General features: G+C 47.2%; 1 protein-coding gene across 1 annotated transcript; it reads right to left on the bottom strand.

Annotated features, from left to right (window-relative positions):
• Positions 1-4,847: 4,847 nt before the first annotated feature.
• Positions 4,848-17,368, bottom strand: rergla (RERG/RAS-like a). The gene is made up of 5 exons (XM_036945434.2): positions 16,957-17,368; positions 16,777-16,833; positions 14,648-14,721; positions 12,611-12,759; positions 4,848-6,317 (listed from the first exon to the last, which is right to left on the bottom strand). The coding sequence occupies exons 1-5, from the start codon at positions 17,006-17,008 to the stop codon at positions 6,032-6,034; spliced, it is 618 nt and encodes a 205-aa protein (XP_036801329.2). The 5' UTR covers positions 17,009-17,368; the 3' UTR covers positions 4,848-6,031.
• Between the last annotated feature and the right edge of the window lie 2,320 nt (positions 17,369-19,688).

Raw genomic sequence — 19,688 nt, 5'->3', positions numbered from 1 at the left:
ACACTGTTAGTCTACACCTGTTGTTGGGAAGGGCCCGTCAGTAAGCATGACACTGTTAGTCTACACCTGTTGTTGGGAAGGGCCCGTCAGTAAGCATTACACTGTTAGTCTACACCTGTTGTTTACGAAGCACGTGACAGATAATATTTGTTTTGGGCTGTCAGGCTGTCACTCAAATGGAACCCTATGCTCTGGTTAAATGGAACCCTATTCTCTGGTCAACTGGAACCCTATTCTCTGGTCAAATGGCACCCTATTCTCTGGTCAACTGGAACCCTATTCTCTGGTCAAATGGCACCCTATTCTCTGGTCAAATGGAACCCTATTCTCTGGTCAAATGGAACCCTATTCTCTGGTCAAATGGAACCCTATTCTCTGGTCAAATGGCACCCTATTCCCTAGTCAAATGGAACCCTATTCTCTGGTCAAATGGAACCCTATTCTCTGGTCAAATGGCACCCTATTCTCTGGTCAAATGGCACCCTATTCTCTGGTCAAATGGAACCCTATTCTCTGGTCAAATGGCACCCTATTCTCTGGTCAAATGGAACCCTATTCCCTGGTTAAATGGAACTCTATTCTCTGGTCAAATGGAACCCTATTCTCTGGTCAAATGGAACCCTATTCCCTGGTTAAATGGAACCCTATTCTCTGGTCAAATGGAACCCTATTCTCTGGTCAAATGGAACCCTATTCTCTGGTCAACTGGAACCCTATTCTCTGGTCAAATGGCACCCTATTCTCTGGTCAACTGGAACCCTATTCTCTGGTCAAATGGCACCCTATTCTCTGGTCAAATGGAACCCTATTCTCTGGTCAAATGGAACCCTATTCTCTGGTCAAATGGAACCCTATTCTCTGGTCAAATGGCACCCTATTCCCTGGTCAAATGGAACCCTATTCTCTGGTCAAATGGAACCCTATTCTCTGGTCAAATGGAACCCTATTCTCTGGTCAAATGGCACCCTATTCTCTGGTCAAATGGCACCCTATTCTCTGGTCAAATGGCACCCTATTCTCTGGTCAAATGGAACCCTATTCTCTGGTCAAATGGAACCCGATTCTCTGGTCAAATGGCACCCTATTCTCTGGTCAAATGGAACCCTATTCCCTGGTTAAATGGAACTCTATTCTCTGGTCAAATTGAACCCTATTCTCTGGTTAAATGGAACCCTATTCTCTGGTTAAACGGAACCCTATTCCCTGGTTAAATGGAACCCTATTCTCTGGTCAAGTGGAACCCTATTCTCTGGTCAAATGGAACCCTATTCTCTGGTCAAATGGAACCCTATTCTCTGGTCAAATGGAACCCTATTCTCTGGTCAAATGGAACCCTATTCTTTGGTTAAATGGAACCCTATTCTCTGGTTAAATCGTTCTCTGGTCTCGTCTCTTCAACCACCATTAACACGGCACATCCTAATGGAAAAGGAAACTGCTTTAGACGACATAACAAACAGATAATGCCCCTCCTACATGTGAGATTGACCGGGGCCTGGGTCTATTTTCTACTCCGTGAGTCGGCCTCGGGGCCTAACTGTTGTCAGACGCAACGAGAGCATCTGGGCTTTGTGTTTGTTTACTTTCCGATGACCTCTCTCTCTCTGTCTCTCTCACTCCATCTCACTCCCTCTCTCACTCCCTCTCTCTCTTTCACTCTGTCTCTGTCTCTCTCTCTTTCTCTCTGTCTCTCTCTCTCTCTCTCCCTCTCTCTGTCTCTCTCCCTCTCCCCCCTCTCTCTCTTTCTCTCTCTCTGTCTCTCTCTCTCTCCCTCTCTCTGTCTCTCTCCCTCTCCCCCCTCTCTCTCTTTCTCTCTCTCTGTCTCTCTCTCTCTCTTCCTCTCTCTCCCTCTCTCTTTCTCTCTCTCTCTCTCTCTCTCTCTCTCTCTGTCTCTGTCTCTCTCTCTCTCTCTCTCCCTGTCTCTCTCTCTCCCTCTCTCTCACTCCCTCCCTCCCTCTCTTACCCCCCCCCATTACAGAGAAGCTATGTATAGGTAGTCTGTCAAACAGACTCATTCAGACTGTCACACCCTGATGTAGAGAAGGACTTGAGGCCTGGGGGTGTTGATGGCAACTGTGTCTCTCTCTCTGTGTGTGTGTGTGTGTGTGTGTGTGTGTGTGTGTGTGTGTGTGTGTGTGTGTGTGTGTGTGTGTGTGTGTGAAGAGATTCGTACAGGTGTGACAACCAACCTGTCAGCTTTAAACACCATTCTTTGTCTAGTTGAGTCTTGCCAAGAGGTGTTCTGAATTGAGACAAAGGTGAGAGCAGAGGGCCCCGAGCATGGAAAGACAAAGGGAGAGCAGCTTTCAGTCAGTCTGGTGTAACCAGGCTATAGCAGAGGGCCCCGAGCATGGAAAGACAAAGGGAGAGCAGCTTTCAGTCAGTCTGGTGTAACCAGGCTATAGCAGAGGGCCCCGAGCATGGAAAGACAAAGGGAGAGCAGCTTTCAGTCAGTCTGGTGTAACCAGGCTATAGCAGAGGGCCCGAGCATGGAAAGACAAAGGGAGAGCAGCTTTCAGTCAGTCTGGTGTAACCAGGCTATAGCAGAGGGCCCCGAGCATGGAAAGACAAAGGGAGAGCAGCTTTCAGTCAGTCTGGTGTAACCAGGCTATAGCAGAGGGCCCCGAGCATGGAAAGACAAAGGGAGAGCAGCTTTCAGTCAGTCTGGTGTAACCAGGCTATAGCAGAGGGCCCCGAGCATGGAAAGACAAAGGGAGAGCAGCTTTCAGTCAGTCTGGTGTAACCAGGCTATAGCAGAGGGCCCCGAGCATGGAAAGACAAAGGGAGAGCAGCTTTCAGTCAGTCTGGTGTAACCAGGCTATAGCAGAGGGCCCGAGCATGGAAAGACAAAGGGAGAGCAGCTTTCAGTCAGTCTGGTGTAACCAGGCTATAGCAGAGGGCCCCGAGCATGGAAAGACAAAGCACAGCTCAGGCGCTGAAAATGGCTGAACTGGGTGAGGTCATAATCCCCTTTACCAAGAAACCATCAAATATGCTTCTTGTCCTTCTGATTCAGAGAATGAAGAGTATTATTTGTCTGGTTGATTTACAGTAATATGAGTATTATTGGACTGGTTGATTTACAGTAATATGAGTATTATTTGTCTGGTTGCTTTACAGTAATATGAGTATTATTGGACTGGTTGATTTACAGTAAAATTAGTATTAATTGTCTGGTTGATTTACAGTAATATGAGTATCAATTGTCTGGTTGATTTACAGTAATATGAGTATTATTGGACTGGTTGATTTACAGTAAAATGAGTATTAATTGTCTGGTTGATTTACAGTAATATGAGTATTATTTGTCTGGTTGATTTACAGTAATATGAGTATTATTTGTCTGGTTGATTTACAGTAATATGAGTATTATTTGTCTGGTTGACTCCAATTTGCATACCGCCCAAACAGATCCACAGATGACGCCATCTCTATTGCACTCCACACTGCCCTTTCCCACCTGGACAAAAGGAACACCTATGTGAGAATGCTGTTCATTGACTACAGCTCAGCGTTCAACACCATAGTGCCCTCAAAGCTCATCACTAAGCTAAGGAACCTGGGACTAAACACCTCCTTCTGCAACTGGATCCTGGACTTCTTGACGGGCCTCCCCCCAGGTGGTTAGGGTAGGTAACAACACATCTGCCACGTTCATCCTCAACACTGGAGCTCCCCAGGGGTGCGTGCTCAGTCCCCTCATGTACTCCCGGTTCACCCACGACTGCATGGTCAGGCCAGACACGACACCATCATTAAGTTTGCAGACGACACAACAGTGGTAGGCCTGATCGCCGACAACGACGAGACAGCCTATAGGGAGGTGGTCAGAGACCTCGCCGGGTGGTGCCAGAATAACAACCTATCCCTCAACGTAACCAAGACTAAGGAGATGATTGTGGACTACAGGAAAAGGAGGACCGAGCGCGCCACCATTCTCATCGACGGGGCTATAGTGGAGCAGGTTGAGAGCTTAAAGTTCCTTGGTGTTCACATCAACAACAAACTGGAATAGTTCAAACACACCAAGACAGTTGTGAAGAGGGCATGACAAAGCCTATTCCCCCTCAGAAAACTAAAAAGATTTGGCATGGGTCCTGAGATCCTCAAAAGGTTCTACAGCTGCAACATCGAGAGCATCCAGACCGGTTGCATCACTGCCTGGATCGGCAATTGCTCAGTCTCCGACCGCAAGGCACTACAGAGGGTAGTGTGTACGGCCCAGTACATCACTGGGGCAAAGCTGCCTGCCATCCAGGACCTCTATACCAGGCGGTGTCAGAAAAAGGCCCTAAAAATTGTGAAAAGACCCCAGCCGCCCCAGTCATAGACTGTTCTCTCTACTACTGCATGGCAAGCGGTACCGGAGTGCCAAGTCTAGGACAGAAAGGCTTCTCAACAGTTTTTACCCCCAAGCCATAAGACTCCTGAACAGGTAACCAAATGGCTACCCGGACTATTTGCAATGTGTGCCCCTCCAACCCCTCTTTTTACGCTGCTGCTACTCTCTGTTTATCATATATGCATAGTCACTTTAACTATACATTCATGTACATACTACCTCATTGGCCCGACCAACCAGTGCTCCCAAAAATTAGCTAACCAGGCTATCTGCATTGTGTCCCACCACCCGCCACCTGCCAACCCCTCTTTTACATTACTGCTACTCTCTGTTCATCATATATGCATAGTCACCTTAAAAATACCTACATGTACATACTACCTCAATCAGCCTGACTAACAGGTGTCTGTATATAGCCTCTCTACTGTTATTTTCAAATGTCTTTTTACAGTCGTTTTATTTCTTTACTTACACACACACACACCTCCATAAAACCACAACTAGACTTGATTACAGTGTTTATTATAGTTTTACATTATTTTATGAGTTTATAATTCAGACTTTAATCCAGGGAACAATGAACAACAGGAAGATGGAACTAAACAGACAGACATTCATTATTTTATGATACATTACCTTTCCCTGGAAACCACAGTAACCACAGAAAGAATTTCCCCCAAAAAACAACCTCCATGCCAATAAACTGCTGGCTCTCTTCAGTAGCGGTATTCAGGAAGCATCCCAAATGGCACCCTGTTCCCTGTTTAGTGCACTACTTTCGATAAGGGCCCATAGGGCTCCGGTCAAACATAGTGCATTATATATAGGGAATAGGGTACTATTTGGGATACAGTTGAGTCATAATGAAAGATGTATGAAACATGGACTGTGTCTGCCACTGTGGCATGCATTGAGCAGTAGAGGCAATAGGGCCAGTAATGGAATCTCCCTGTGGTATCATATACTCAACATAGCTAATAATGGAGTCTCCCCGTGGTGTCATTTACAGTACATAGCTAATAATGGAGTCTCCCCGTGGTGTCATTTACAGTACATAGCTAATAATGGAGTCTCCCTGTGGTATCATATACTCTACATAGCTAATAATGGAGTCTCCCTGTGGTATCATATACTCTACATAGCTAATAATGGAGTCTCCCTGTGGTGTAATTTACTTTACATAGCTAATAATGGAGTCTCCCTGTGGTATCATATACTCTACATAGCTAATAATGGAGTCTCCCTGTGGTGTAATTTACTTTACATAGCTAATAATGGAGTCTCCCTGTGGTGTCATTTACACACACACACACACACACACACACACACACACACGCGAGTTTGGTAAGCACGAGTCAGAAAGTCTAAACAGCAGCAGTCCTATCAGTCCAATAAGCTCTGTTCTAAGTGTAGAACCAGTTATACCACATAGAGCTGTCCCTTGGTGGTTGGCAACCAGAGGAGTGGAGGTCTAATTATTATTGACTCTTTTCATGATCAACAATAATAATAGCAACAGCAAGTAAAGTAGGTGAAGCCCATGTTGTTGTTGGTGGTGGGTCCATTCAACATTATCGACCATTTTCCCACAATCCCTTTCACCATTCAACAACAGTCCCAAGGGGAGTAACGAAGTAACAAGGCTTCTTTAGGCCTGGGGTAAACACTTGACCTTTCCCATCTCCCCTTTCACACTGATTTCCTCCGCTTCCCGAAGACATTATTGATGAGTTTGGCCATGGACTTGGAGCCACTAGGTCTCCGTCTCCTCTCCTTGGCCTTGCCCCCAAGGCTGGCGTTGTGGACCATTTTCGAGAACATGAGGACCACTTCCTGGTAGTGTTCTGCGGCTGAGAGCTCGTAGAACTGTGTCTGGGACTCGGCTGCCAGGCGCTGGCCTTCCTCTCGACGCACCTCCCTCACGTGGCACAGGTCCTGCTTGTTACCCACCAGGAACACCAGAGTGTCAGCATCCCTGAGGGGGGGAGAGAGAGAGAGAGAGAGAGAGAGGAGGAAGACAGGATGAGTAGGAAATAAAAATATATGAGACACAGTAAGGACGGACATAACGAATCCCTGGATGTAAGACAAGACAAACCAGGAGGGCAGGTTGAGTAAACGGTAGTGACGTTTAAAGACTACGGGACATCTGAAAATGACACCTTCTCCCATTTTACATGACACTATTTCTTACCAGAGGCATGTCAAAATGAGGTCAAGAAGCAGTCCAGAGTATTGCTCTCTTTATAGGGAATAGGGTGCCCTTTTCAGATGTAACCTACGAGACTAAAACCTCGATGGAGAGTTGAGGGTATCGTCATTGTATGTGTCAGTGCTAAACTGTAGGTCTGTTGTTGTTGTTGTCCACAAACTATTTTGGTGGGGCATTTACAGTATGTAGTAACTTTGAATGCTGTGGGTGAAGACTCCCTCATTACCCAGAAGACCATTAGGCAGATGTTCCCTCATCCCATTAGACAGATGTTCCCTCATCCCATTAGACGGATGTTCCCTCATCCACAGAGACCATTAGACAGATGTTTCCTCATCCACAGAGACCATTAGACAGATGTTTCCTCATCCACAGAAGACCATTAGACAGATGTTTCCTCATCCCCAGAAGACCATTAGATAGATGTTCCCTCATCCACAGAGACCATTAGACAGATGTTTCCTCATCCACAGAGACCATTAGACAGATGTTTCCTCATCCACAGAGACCATTAGACAGATGTTTCCTCATCCACAGAAGACCATTAGACAGATGTTTCCTCATCCCCAGAAGACCATTAGATAGATGTTCCCTCATCCCCAGAAGACCATTAGACAGATGTTCCCTCATCCCCATTAGACAGATGTTCCCTCATCCCCATTAGACAGATGTTCCCTCATCCCCAGAAGACCATTAGACAGATGTTTCCTCATCCCCAGAAGACCATTAGATAGATGTTCCCTCATCCCCAGAAGACCATTAGACAGATGTTCCCTCATCCCCAGAAGACCATTAGATAGATGTTCCCTCATCCCCAGAAGACCATTAGACAGATGTTCCCTCATCCCCATTAGACCATTAGATAGATGTTCCCTCATCCCCAGAAGACCATTAGACAGATGTTCCCTCATCCCCAGAAGACCATTAGACAGATGTTTCCTCATCCACAGAACATTAAACAGATGTTCCCTCATCCCATTAGACAGATGTTCCCTCATCCCATTAGACAGATGTTCCCTCATCCCCAGAAGACCATTAGACAGATGTTTCCTCATCCACAGAGACCATTAGACAGATGTTTCCTCATCCACAGAAGACCATTAGACAGATGTTTCCTCATCCCCAGAAGACCATTAGATAGATGTTCCCTCATCCACAGAGACCATTAGACAGATGTTTCCTCATCCACAGAGACCATTAGACAGATGTTTCCTCATCCACAGAGACCATTAGACAGATGTTTCCTCATCCACAGAAGACCATTAGACAGATGTTTCCTCATCCCCAGAAGACCATTAGATAGATGTTCCCTCATCCCCAGAAGACCATTAGACAGATGTTCCCTCATCCCCATTAGACAGATGTTCCCTCATCCCCAGAAGACCATTAGACAGATGTTTCCTCATCCCCAGAAGACCATTAGATAGATGTTCCCTCATCCCCAGAAGACCATTAGACAGATGTTCCCTCATCCCCAGAAGACCATTAGATAGATGTTCCCTCATCCCCAGAAGACCATTAGACAGATGTTCCCTCATCCCCATTAGACCATTAGATAGATGTTCCCTCATCCCCAGAAGACCATTAGACAGATGTTCCCTCATCCCCAGAAGACCATTAGACAGATGTTTCCTCATCCACAGAACATTAAACAGATGTTCCCTCATCCCATTAGACAGATGTTCCCTCATCCCATTAGACAGATGTTCCCTCATCCCCAGAAGACCATTAGACAGATGTTCCCTCATCCCCAGAAGACCATTAGACAGATGTTTCCTCATCCACAGAACATTAAACAGATGTTCCCTCATCCCATTAGACAGATGTTCCCTCATCCCATTAGACAGATGTTCCCTCATCCCATTAGACAGATGTTCCCTCATCCCATTAGACAGATGTTCCCTCATCCCATTAGCCAGATGTTCCCTCATCCCCATTAGACAGATGTTCCCTCATCCCATTAGACAGATGTTCCCTCATCCCATTAGACAGATGTTCCCTCATCCCATTAGACAGATGTTCCCTCATCCCATTAGACAGATGTTCCCTCATCCCCATTAGACAGATGTTCCCTCATCCCATTAGACAGATGTTCCCTCATCCCATTAGACGGATGTTCCCTCATCCCATTAGACAGGTGTTCCCTCATCCCTAGAAGACCATTAGACAGATGTTTCCTCATCCCTAGAAGACCACTAGACAGGTGTTCCCTCATCCACAGAAGACCACTAGACAGGTGTTTCCTCATCCACAGAAGACCACTAGACAGGTGTTCCCTCGTCCCCAGAAGACCACTAGACAGATGTTTCCTCATCCCCAGAAGACCATTAGATAGATGTTCCCTCATCCACAGAAGACCATTAGACAGATGTTCCCTCATCCCCATTAGACAGATGTTCCCTCATCCCTAGAAGACCACTAGACAGATGTTCCCTCATCCCTAGAAGACCACTAGACAGATGTTACCTCATCCCCATTAGACAGATGTTCCCTCATCCCCATTAGACAGATGTTCCCTCGTCCCCAGAAGACCATTAGACAGATGTTCCCTCATCCCCATTAGACAGGTGTTCCCTCATCCCCAGAAGACCACTAGACAGGTGTTCCCTCGTCCACAGAAGACCACTAGACAGGTGTTACCTCATCTCCATTAGACAGATGTTCCCTCATCACCCAGAAGACCATTAGACAGATGTTCCCTCATCCCTAGAAGACCACTAGTGAAAACATTCCAACAATCAGTTCAGCCATAATAGAGAGACGACATGAGACGCCTCAACAGCAATAGAATTCTCATAGTGACAGGAGAATTCAATAGCAGTTAGATATTTACTAGAGGATTGGTTTGGGGGCAGAATGATGAGTTAGTGGTGTATTGGAATTACTACCAGCAAGAACTGAAGATCATACAGACAATAGATCTTGGCTCTGAATTTTAAAAAAAAGGTTCTGAATAATTGTCACATGGACATGAGCCAGAGAGTTGAATCTCTGTGGTAAAATCTATCAATGGGATTACTACCGATGTAACAGTTGTTGGGCAGTGTGAGCGGCTGTTAAACCCACATCGACGTCCAATCTATTGATGCACAATGACAATAATAGGATGGAATGTCAGTCCCACTGACTCCACTCTCCCCCTACGCCAAGAGGATGGAAGGTCTATATAAGTGTGAGAGTCTACCTTTTGGTAGGTGAGGGGAACTGGAAGGTCTATATCAGTGTGAGAGTCTACCTTTTGGTAGGTGAGGGGAACTGGAAGGTCTATATCAGTGTGAGAGTCTACCTTTTGGTAGGTGAGGGGAACTGGAAGGTCTGTATCAGTGTGAGAGTCTACCCTTTGGTAGGTGAGGGGAACTGGAAGGTCTGTATCAGTGTGAGAGTCTACCTTTTGATAGGTGAGGTGTGTGTGGACAGACTGGACAGGTAAGAGTCTATGGACTGGACAGGTGAGTAGATGGACTGGACAGGTGAGTAGATGGACTGGACAGGTGAGTAGATGTACTGAACAGGTGAGTAGATGGACTGGACAGGTGAGTAGATGGACTGGACAGGTGAGTAGATGGACTGGACAGGTGAGTAGATGGACTGGACAGGTGAGTAGATGGACTGGACAAGTGAGTAGATGTACTGAACAGGTGAGTAGATGGACTGGACAGGTGAGTAGATGGACTGGACAGGTGAGTAGATGGACTGGACAGGTGAGTAGATGGACTGGACAGGTGAGTAGATGTACTGAACAGGTGAGTAGATGGACTGGACAGGTGAGTAGATGGACTGGACAGGTGTGTAGATGGACTGGACAGGTGGGTGGATGGACTGTACGGACTGGACAGGTGAGTGGATGGACTGTACGGACTGGACAGGTGAGTGGATGGACTGGACAGGTGAGTGGATGGACTGGACAGGTGAGTGGATGGACTGGACAGGTGAGTGGATGGACTGGACAGGTGAGTGGATGAACTGGAAAGGTGGTGGGTGGATGGACTGGACAGGTGGGTAGATGGACTGGACAGGTGAGTGGATGGACTGGACAGGTGAGTGGATGGACTGGACAGGTGAGTGGATGGACTGGACAGGTGAGTGGATGGACTGGACAGGTAAGTGGATGGACTGGACAGGTGAGTAGATGGACTGGACAGGTGAGTGGATGAACTGGACAGGTGGGTGGATGGACTGGACAGGTGAGTGGATGGACTGGACAGGTGAGTGGATGGACTGTACGGACTGGACAGGTGCATGGATGGACTGGACAGGTGCATGGATGGACTGGACAGGAGGGTGGATGGACTGGACCGGTGAGTAGATGGACTGGACAGGTGAGTGGATGGACTGTACGGACTGGACAGGTGTGTGGATGGACTGGACAGGTGCGTGGATGGACTGGACAGGTGGGGTGGATGGACTGGACAGGTGAGTGGATGGACTGGACAGGTGAGTGGATGGACTGTACGGACTGGACAGGTGCATGGATGGACTGGACAGGTGCGTGGATGGACTGGACAGGTGGGTGGATGGACTGGACGGACTGGACAGGTGTGTGGATGGACTGGACAGGTGGAGTGGATGGACTGGACAGGTGGGGTGGATGGACTGGACAGGTGAGTGGATGGACTGGACAGGTGAGTGGATGGACTGGACAGGTGTGTGGATGGACTGGACAGGTGGGGTGGATGGACTGGACAGGTGAGTGGATGGACTGGACAGGTAGTGGGTGGATGGACTGTACGGGTGGGGTGGATGGACTGGACACGTGCATGAATGGACTGGACAGGTGCGTGGATGGACTGGACAGGTGTGTGGATGGACTGGACAGGTGGGGTGGATGGACTGGACAGGTGTGTGGATGGACTGGACAGGTGGGTGGATGGACTGGACAGGTGAGGTGGATGGACTGGACAGGTGAGTGGATGGACTGGACAGGTGAGTGGATGGACTGGACAGGTGAGTGGATGGACTGGACAGGTGAGTGGATGGACTGTACGGACTGGACAGGTGCATGGATGGACTGGACAGGTGTGTGGATGGACTGGACAGGTGGGGTGGATGGACTGGACAGGTTAGTGGATGGACTGGACAGGTGAGTGGATGGACTGTACGGACTGGACAAATGCATGGATGGACTGGACAGGTGTGTGGATGGACTGGACAGGTGAGTGGATGGACTGGACAGGTGAGTGGATGGACTGGACAGGTGAGTGGATGGACTGGACAGGTGAGTGGATGGACTGTACGGACTGGACAGGTGCATGGATGGACTGGACAGGTGTGTGGATGGACTGGACAGGTGGGGTGGATGGACTGGACAGGTTAGTGGATGGACTGGACAGGTGAGTGGATGGACTGTACGGACTGGACAAATGCATGGATGGACTGGACAGGTGTGTGGATGGACTGGACAGGTGGGGTGGACGGACTGGACAGGTAAGTGGATGGACTGGACAGGTGAGTGGATGGACTGTACGGACTGGACAGGTGAGTGGATGAACTGGACAGGTGGGGAGTGGATGGACTGGACAGGTGAGTGCATGGACTGGACAGGTGAGTGCATGGACTGGACAGGTGACTGGACGGACAGATGAGTGGACGGACTGTACAGGTGAGTGGATGGACTGAACAGGTGAGTGGATGGACTGGACAGGTGAGTAGATGGGCTGGACAGGTGAGTAGATGGACTGGACAGGTGAGTAGATGGACTGGACAGGTGAGTAGATGGACTGTACAGGTGAGTGGATGGACTGTACAGGTGAGCAGATGGACTGTACAGGTGAGTAGATGGACTGTACAGGTGAGTAGATGGACTGGACAGGTGAGTAGATGGACTGTACAGGTGAGTAGATGGACTGTACAGGTGAGTAGATGGACTGTACAGGTGGGTGGATGGACTGGACAGGTGGGTAGATGGACTGTACAGGTGAGTAGATGGACTGTACAGGTGAGTAGATGGACTGTACAGGTGGGTAGATGGACTGTACAGGTGGGTGGATGGACTGGACAGGTGGGTAGATGGACTGTACAGGTGAGTAGATGGACTGGACAGGTGAGTGGATGGTTACCTTTTGGCCACTCCCAGGTTTAACTCTCTGATCAGGTGTACTATGGCTTTAGCCTTGATGAAGGAGGAGCGGTCACTGATGTCATAGACCACTACGAAGCCATCAGCCCAGTGGATCTGGTCGGTCAGAGTCGACTTCCCCTCACAGGCCTGCAGAGCAACACAAACAGCAAGGACATGTTGCTATAACCAAGCAATCTGATACACACCAGTGGAGGCTGGTGAAAGGAGGGTGGGCTCATATTGGCCATATACCACACATCCTCTGGCCTTATTGCTGAATTATAACCCAAGGTTGCCTTCGCCCACTTCTGGCCATATCCACTTTGTTATCGCAAACACCCATCCAACTCCTAGTGGTAAATCTCCTGTCACTTCAGAGCAAATTCAGTCTTCCTTCTGTGGGGAATTGGTTCTGAGGGGAGGGGGGGGGGGGGGGTTCTGATTTACAGTGATGTATTAACTGTGGGGGAAATGGAAAGAGGGAGGGTAGGAGGGAGACAGGGAGGGAGGGTGGGAGGGAGGTTGGGAGGGAGACAGGGAGGGAGGGTGGGAGGGAGGTTGGGAGGGAGACAGGGAGGGAGGGTGAGAGGAAGACAGGGAGGGTGGGTGGGAGGGAGACAGGGAAAGAGGGAGGGTGGGTGGGAGGGAGACAGGGAAAGAGGGAGGGTGGGTGGGAGGGAGGGGAAAGGGGGAGGGAGACAGGGAGGGAGGGTGGGAGGGAGGGTGGGAGGGAGACAGGGAGGGAGGGTGAGAGGAAGACAGGGAGGGTGGGTGGGAGGGAGACAGGGAAAGAGGGAGGGTGGGTGGGAGGGAGACAGGGAAAGAGGGAGGGTGGGAGTGAGGGAGGGAGACTGCTGCATGCTTGGCTGGGCACAATAAGTGAGATTGATTACTCTGTCAGGGGTTTTCACTGCACTGACTATATTATCCTGTACCATACATTTATAATCCTGTACCATACATTTATAATCCTGTACCATACATGTATTATCCTGTACCATACATGTATTATCCTGTACCATACATTTATAATCCTGTACCATACATTTATAATCCTGTACCATACATTTATAATCCTGTACCATACATTTATAATCCTGTACCATACATTTATAATCCTGTACCATACATTTATAATCCTGTACCATACATTTATAATCCTGTACCATACATTTATAATCCTGTACCATACATTTATTATCCTGTACCATACATGTATTATCCTGTACCATACATTTATTATCCTGTACCATATTTATTATCCTGTACCATATTTATTATCCTGTACCATATTTATTATCCTGTACCATACATTTATAATCCTGTACCATATTTATTATCCTGTACCATACATTTATAATCCTGTACCATACATTTATTATCCTATACATTTATTATCCTGTACCATACATGTATTATCCTATACCATACATTTATTATCCTGTACCATACATTTATTATCCTGTACCATACATTTATTATCCTGTACCATACATTTATTATCCTGTACCATACATTTATAATCCTGTACCATACATTTATAATCCTGTACCATATTTATTAACCTGTACCATACATTTATTATCCTGTACCATACATTTATAATCCTGTACCATACATTAATTACCCTATACATTTATTATCCTGTACCATACATTTATTATCCTGTACCATACATTTATTATCCTGTACCATACATTTATTATCCTGTACCATACATTTATTATCCTGTACCATACATTTATAATCCTGTACCATACATTTATAATCCTGTACCATACATTTATTATCCTGTACCATACATTTATAATCCTGTACCATACATTTATAATCCTGTACCATTCATTTATTATCCTGTACATTTATTATCCTGTACCATACATTTCAGATAGAGGAATATTGGGTATGAGAGATGGCTTTTCTTCAGCGTATAAATTGTTGTTCATACATGTCAATGGATGGCCACTCAGATAACTGAATTGTGATACAAAACATGATGGTCAACAATGTGGTTCTCCTCCTCCTCTCAACTCACCTGTGAGCATGGATCATAGAGTTCTAGATTCAGCTGTCTACCATCAATAGACAGACGCTTTCTGTATATGCATTCTGCATGAGAGAGAGAGGGAAAGAGAGAGAGTAAGAAAGAAACAGAGAGAGAGACAGAGGGGGATAGAGAGAGAGGGATAGTGAGAAAGAGAGAGAGAGAGAGACAGAAAGAGAGAGAGAGAGACAGAAAGAGAGAGAGAGAGAGAGAGAGAGAGAAAGAGCGAGAGAGACAGAGAGACAGAAAGAGAGAGAGAGAAAGAGAGAGAGACAGAAAGATAGAGAGAGAAAGAGAGAGAGAGAGAGAGACAGAGAGAAAGAGAGATGGGGGAGTGAAATAATAATTAGATAACATGAAGCTACGGTAAAGTCCAGTTTCCACAACAGTCACTATCTAACCTACTGCCCGGAGGAGTGTTATTCAACCTTTGGATCCATAGAAATAGGATCAATACTAAATAATGACAACACACAGACTAATACCAATATTGACTAGATACTTTTATTTTGAATCACTGTAACCTAAAATATTTCATACAAATGATCCAACATCAACAACACAGCATGTAGCCGACAACACAGCATGTAGCCGACGACACAGCATGTAGCCGACAACACAGCATGTAGCCGACAACACAGCATGTAGCCGACAACACAGCACGTAGCCGTCAACACAGCATGTAGCCTACAACACAGCATGTAGCCTACAATACAGCAGGTAGCCGACAACACAGCAGGTAGCCGACAACACAACATGTAGCCGACAACACAGCATGTAGCCGACAACACAGCATGTAGCCTACAACACAGCAGGTAGCCGACAACACAGCATGTAGCCGACAACACAGCATGTAGCCTACAATACAGCAGGTAGCCGACAACACAGCATGTAGCCGACAACACAGCATGTAGCCGACAACACAGCATGTAGCCGACAACACAACATGTAGCCGACAACACAGCATGTAGCCGACAACACAGCATGTAGCCGACAACACAGCATGTAGCCTACAACACAGCATGTAGCCTACAACACAGCATGTAGCCGACAACACAGCATGTAGCCGACAACACAGCATGTAGCCGACAACACAGCACGTAGCCGACAACACAGCACGTAGCCGACAACACAGCACGTAGCCGACAACACAGCACGTAGCCGTCAACAACGCACGTAGCCGACAACAACGCACGTAGCCGACAACACAGCACGTAGCCTACAATACAGCACGTAGCCTACAATACAACACGTAGCCGACAACACAGCATGTAGCCGACAACACAGCATGTAGCCTACAACACAGCATGTAGCCGACAACACAGCATGTAGCCGACAACACAGCATGTAGCCTACAATACAGCAGGTAGCCGACAACACAGCATGTAGCCGACAACACAGCATGTAGCCGACAACACAGCATGTAGCCGACAACACAACATGTAGCCGACAACACAGCATGTAGCCGACAACACAGCATGTAGCCGACAACACAGCATGTAGCCTACAACACAGCATGTAGCCGACAACACAGCATGTAGCCGACAACACAGCATGTAGCCGACAACACAGCATGTAGCCGACAACACAGCACGTAGCCGACAACACAGCACGTAGCCGACAACAACGCACGTAGCCGACAACAACGCACATAGCCGACAACACAGCACGTAGCCTACAATACAGCACGTAGCCTACAATACAACACGTAGCCGACAACACAGCATGTAGCCGACAACACAGCATGTAGCCTACAACACAGCATGTAGCCTACAACACAGCATGTAGCCTACAACACAGCATGTAGCCGACAATACAACTGAACAATACTTCTGATGGAAGTAGTCTAGCTGTAGCCAATCATCTACCATCTGATGAAGGACAATGTGTTCACTTGGTAACGTCAGGAAATCGAACAATTACGTAATTATGTCAGAACTGGACGTGCGTAATGATGCGTAAAAGCAATGACAATGGATCAAAGATAAATTGGAAAACAAAACTTTTGCAAATTATTTTTAAACATTTTTTTTTACAGATTGTTTCATAATAATTAGCATGACGTTGTATTCATGTTACACAAGTCTATTGTAGCAAACTAAGTAGGTTAGAGACCTTACCTGATGATGAGGCATATTCGCCGATAAATCGCCTCGTCAGGAATCGAACGATGAGAGCTGAGGAAGGAATACGATAGTTAAAATCAATAGCCTAAGAACAATGTACCCATTTGGACAAACAATAAGCCAAACCAACCGAACAAAATGTTTTTTACATGACAGGTAAAACATGTGTCTTACCTGATTTCCCGACTCCTTCGCCTCCCAAAACCGCAAGTTTAATATCATTCATTATGGCGGTTTGATTCCGTTACGATTTAAAAAGTGGTTGTTAAAGTTTACCACTTCAAAGAAAAAAAAAACAATAATCCCTTTGAAAAATGTTTTTTTTGTTTTTTTGTATCGAGCAGGACGCATCCATAGTCGTTTGACCGTTTCCACTCTGTCGCTCTGTTCAAGTGTTGATCTGTTTGAGCGGCGTCCCGGTACCGGCGCTGCCGTACAGCCGTTTATCTCAGGGTTCTGAGGCACGCGCTGTTCTGAACCGAGAGAGACAGAGGGAGAGGAGCAGCTCGATCACAACGTCACTATGACGAACACAGTGGTTGAAGTGAGTGAGACACGGACATCAGAGGCATGCTTTTAGAAATGAGAAGCACTCTTGTTTTTCATGGAGAGGGGAGGTAGTGTTTGTGTTTTTCCCTCCCTCCCACCCTCTTTATTCTCCTCATTGAAGAGACTCAATTCAGTAGGTTCTAGAATGAGCTATATGAATGTGTTCCCTCATAGCAACACAGACCATTAACACAGAGTAACATCAAGACCTCAGTGACCTATAAAATAGCCCATCATACACTACATGACCAACAGTATGTGGAAACCTGCTCATCCAATAATCTCATTCCAAAATCAGGGGCATTAATACGGAGTTGGTCCCCTCTCTACTGCTATAACAACCTCCATTCATCTAGGAAGGCTTTCCACTAGATGTTGGAACATTGCTGCTATAACAGCCTCCACTCTTCTGGGAAGGCTTTCCACTAGATGTTGGAACATTGCTGTTATAACAGCCTCCACTCTTCTGGGAAGGCTTTCCACTAGAAGATGGAACATTGCTGCTATAACAGCCTCCACTCTTCTGGGAAGGCTTTCCACTAGATGTTGGAACATTGCTGCTATAACAGCCTCCACTCTTCTGGGAAGGCTTTCCACTAGATGCTGGAACATTGCTGCTATAACAGCCTCCACTCTTCTGGGAAGGCTTTCCACTAGATGTTGGAACATTGCTGCTAAAACACCATTCCAGCAGACGGTTTGCATTGCGCATGGTGATCTTAGGCTGGTGTGCGGCTGCTCGGCCATGGAAACCCATTTCATGAAGCTCCCGACGAACAGTTCTTGTGCTGAAGTTGCTTCCAGAGGCACTTTGGAACTCGGTAGTGAGTGTTGCAACAGAGGACAGATGATTTTTACGCGCTTCAGCACTCGGCGGTCCCGTACTGTGAGCTTGTGTGGCCTACCACTTCACGGCTGAGCTGTTGTTGCTCCTAGACGTTTCCATTTCATAATAACAGCACTTCCAGTTGACCAGGGCAGCTCTAGCAGGGCAGAACTTTAACGAACTGACTTGGTGGAAAGGTGACAGACATCCTATGACGCTGCCACGTTGAAAGTCACTGAGCTCTTCAGTAAGGCCATTCTACTGCCGATGTTTGTCTATGGAGATTGCATGGCGGTGTCCTCGATTTTATGCAACGGGTGTGACTGAAATAGCCAAATCCACTAAATTGAAGGGGTGTCCACATACTTTTGTATACATAGTATACTTTTATAATAAAGAAGCCTTTCACTGACACTGTTAGAGCTCTGATATTAGGAAGGAAAACATCTGACAAAAATTGCCACAAAAGTGTACATCTGCTCCAGACATGACATCAGGAGAACACTTGACATATTTTACAGAACTTATAAGTTATATCTTATCAACTGAAGTAAGAGTGGGAAAGGAAGCTGGCTCGCTGTACATACTCTGGATTGTTTGCTTATCAGCAGAACAGGCTTGTTTCAGGCACTTTTTTAGAGGCAAGTAAGGTAAGTCATAAAAATAAAACGGCAGGGGGGGGAGAGAGAGAGAGATGAAGAGGGAGGAGAGAGAGAGAGATGAAGAGGGAGGAGAGAGAGAGATGAAGAGGGAGGAGAGAGAGAGATGAAGAGAGAGGGAGGAGAGAGAGCGAGATGAAGAGGGAGGAGAGAGAGAGATGAAGAGAGAGGGAGGAGAGAGAGATGAAGAGGGAGGAGAGAGAGCGAGGAGAAAATGACAATAACTAGATAAAATGAGGCTATGGTAAAGTCCTGTTTCCACAACAGTATTGTGAGGCAGACCCTCCTGAACTATGGCTGCCACCTCTACATTAGAGGATCTGACTTGACAGGGAACCAAGCAGTGTCAGAGTGGTGACTGGGAGTCTAGTGGTGTCAGAGTGGTGACAGGGAGTCTAGCGGTGTCAGAGTGGTGACAGGGAGTCTAGCGGTGTCAGAGTGGTGACAGGGAGTCTAGCGGTGTCAGACTGGTGACAGGGAGTCTAGCGGTGTCAGAGTGGTGACAGGGAGTCTAGTGGTGTCAGAGTGGTGACAGGGAGTCTAGTGGTGACAGGGAGTCTAGCAGTGTCAGAGTGGTGACAGGGAGTCTAGCGGTGTCAGAGTGGTGACAGGGAGTCTAGCGGTGTCAGAGTGGTGACAGGGAGTCTAATGGTGTCAGGGAGTCTAGCAGTGTCAGAGTGGTGACAGGGAGTCTAGCGGTGTCAGAGTGGTGACAGGGAGTCTAGCGGTGTCAGAGTGGTGACAGGGAGTCTAATGGTGTCAGAGTGGTGACAGGGAGTCTAGTGGTGACAGGGAGTCTAGCGGTGTCAGAGTGGTGACAGGAAGTCTAGCGGTGTCAGAGTGGTGACAGGAAGTCTAGCGGTGTCAGAGTG

Source organism: Oncorhynchus mykiss, chromosome 15, assembly GCF_057628025.1.
Source record: "Oncorhynchus mykiss isolate SJ-2025 chromosome 15, ASM5762802v1, whole genome shotgun sequence".
In the NCBI taxonomy this organism is placed as follows: Eukaryota; Metazoa; Chordata; class Actinopteri; order Salmoniformes; family Salmonidae; genus Oncorhynchus; species Oncorhynchus mykiss.
This window is presented reverse-complemented; position numbering and strand designations above follow the sequence as displayed.

What these genes read in the sequence shown, in the direction of transcription:
- rergla (XM_036945434.2), bottom strand. Translation starts at nt 17,008, where the DNA reads ATGAATGATATTAAACTTGCGGTTTTGGGAGGCGAAGGAGTCGGGAAA. An exon ending in CGAATATGCCTCATCATCAG is followed by an intron (nt 14,722 to 16,776) that starts GTAAGGTCTCTA and finishes TCTCTCATGCAG; the next exon opens with AATGCATATACAGAAAGCGT. An exon ending in TCTATGATCCATGCTCACAG is followed by an intron (nt 12,760 to 14,647) that starts GTGAGTTGAGAG and finishes GTTGCTCTGCAG; the next exon opens with GCCTGTGAGGGGAAGTCGAC.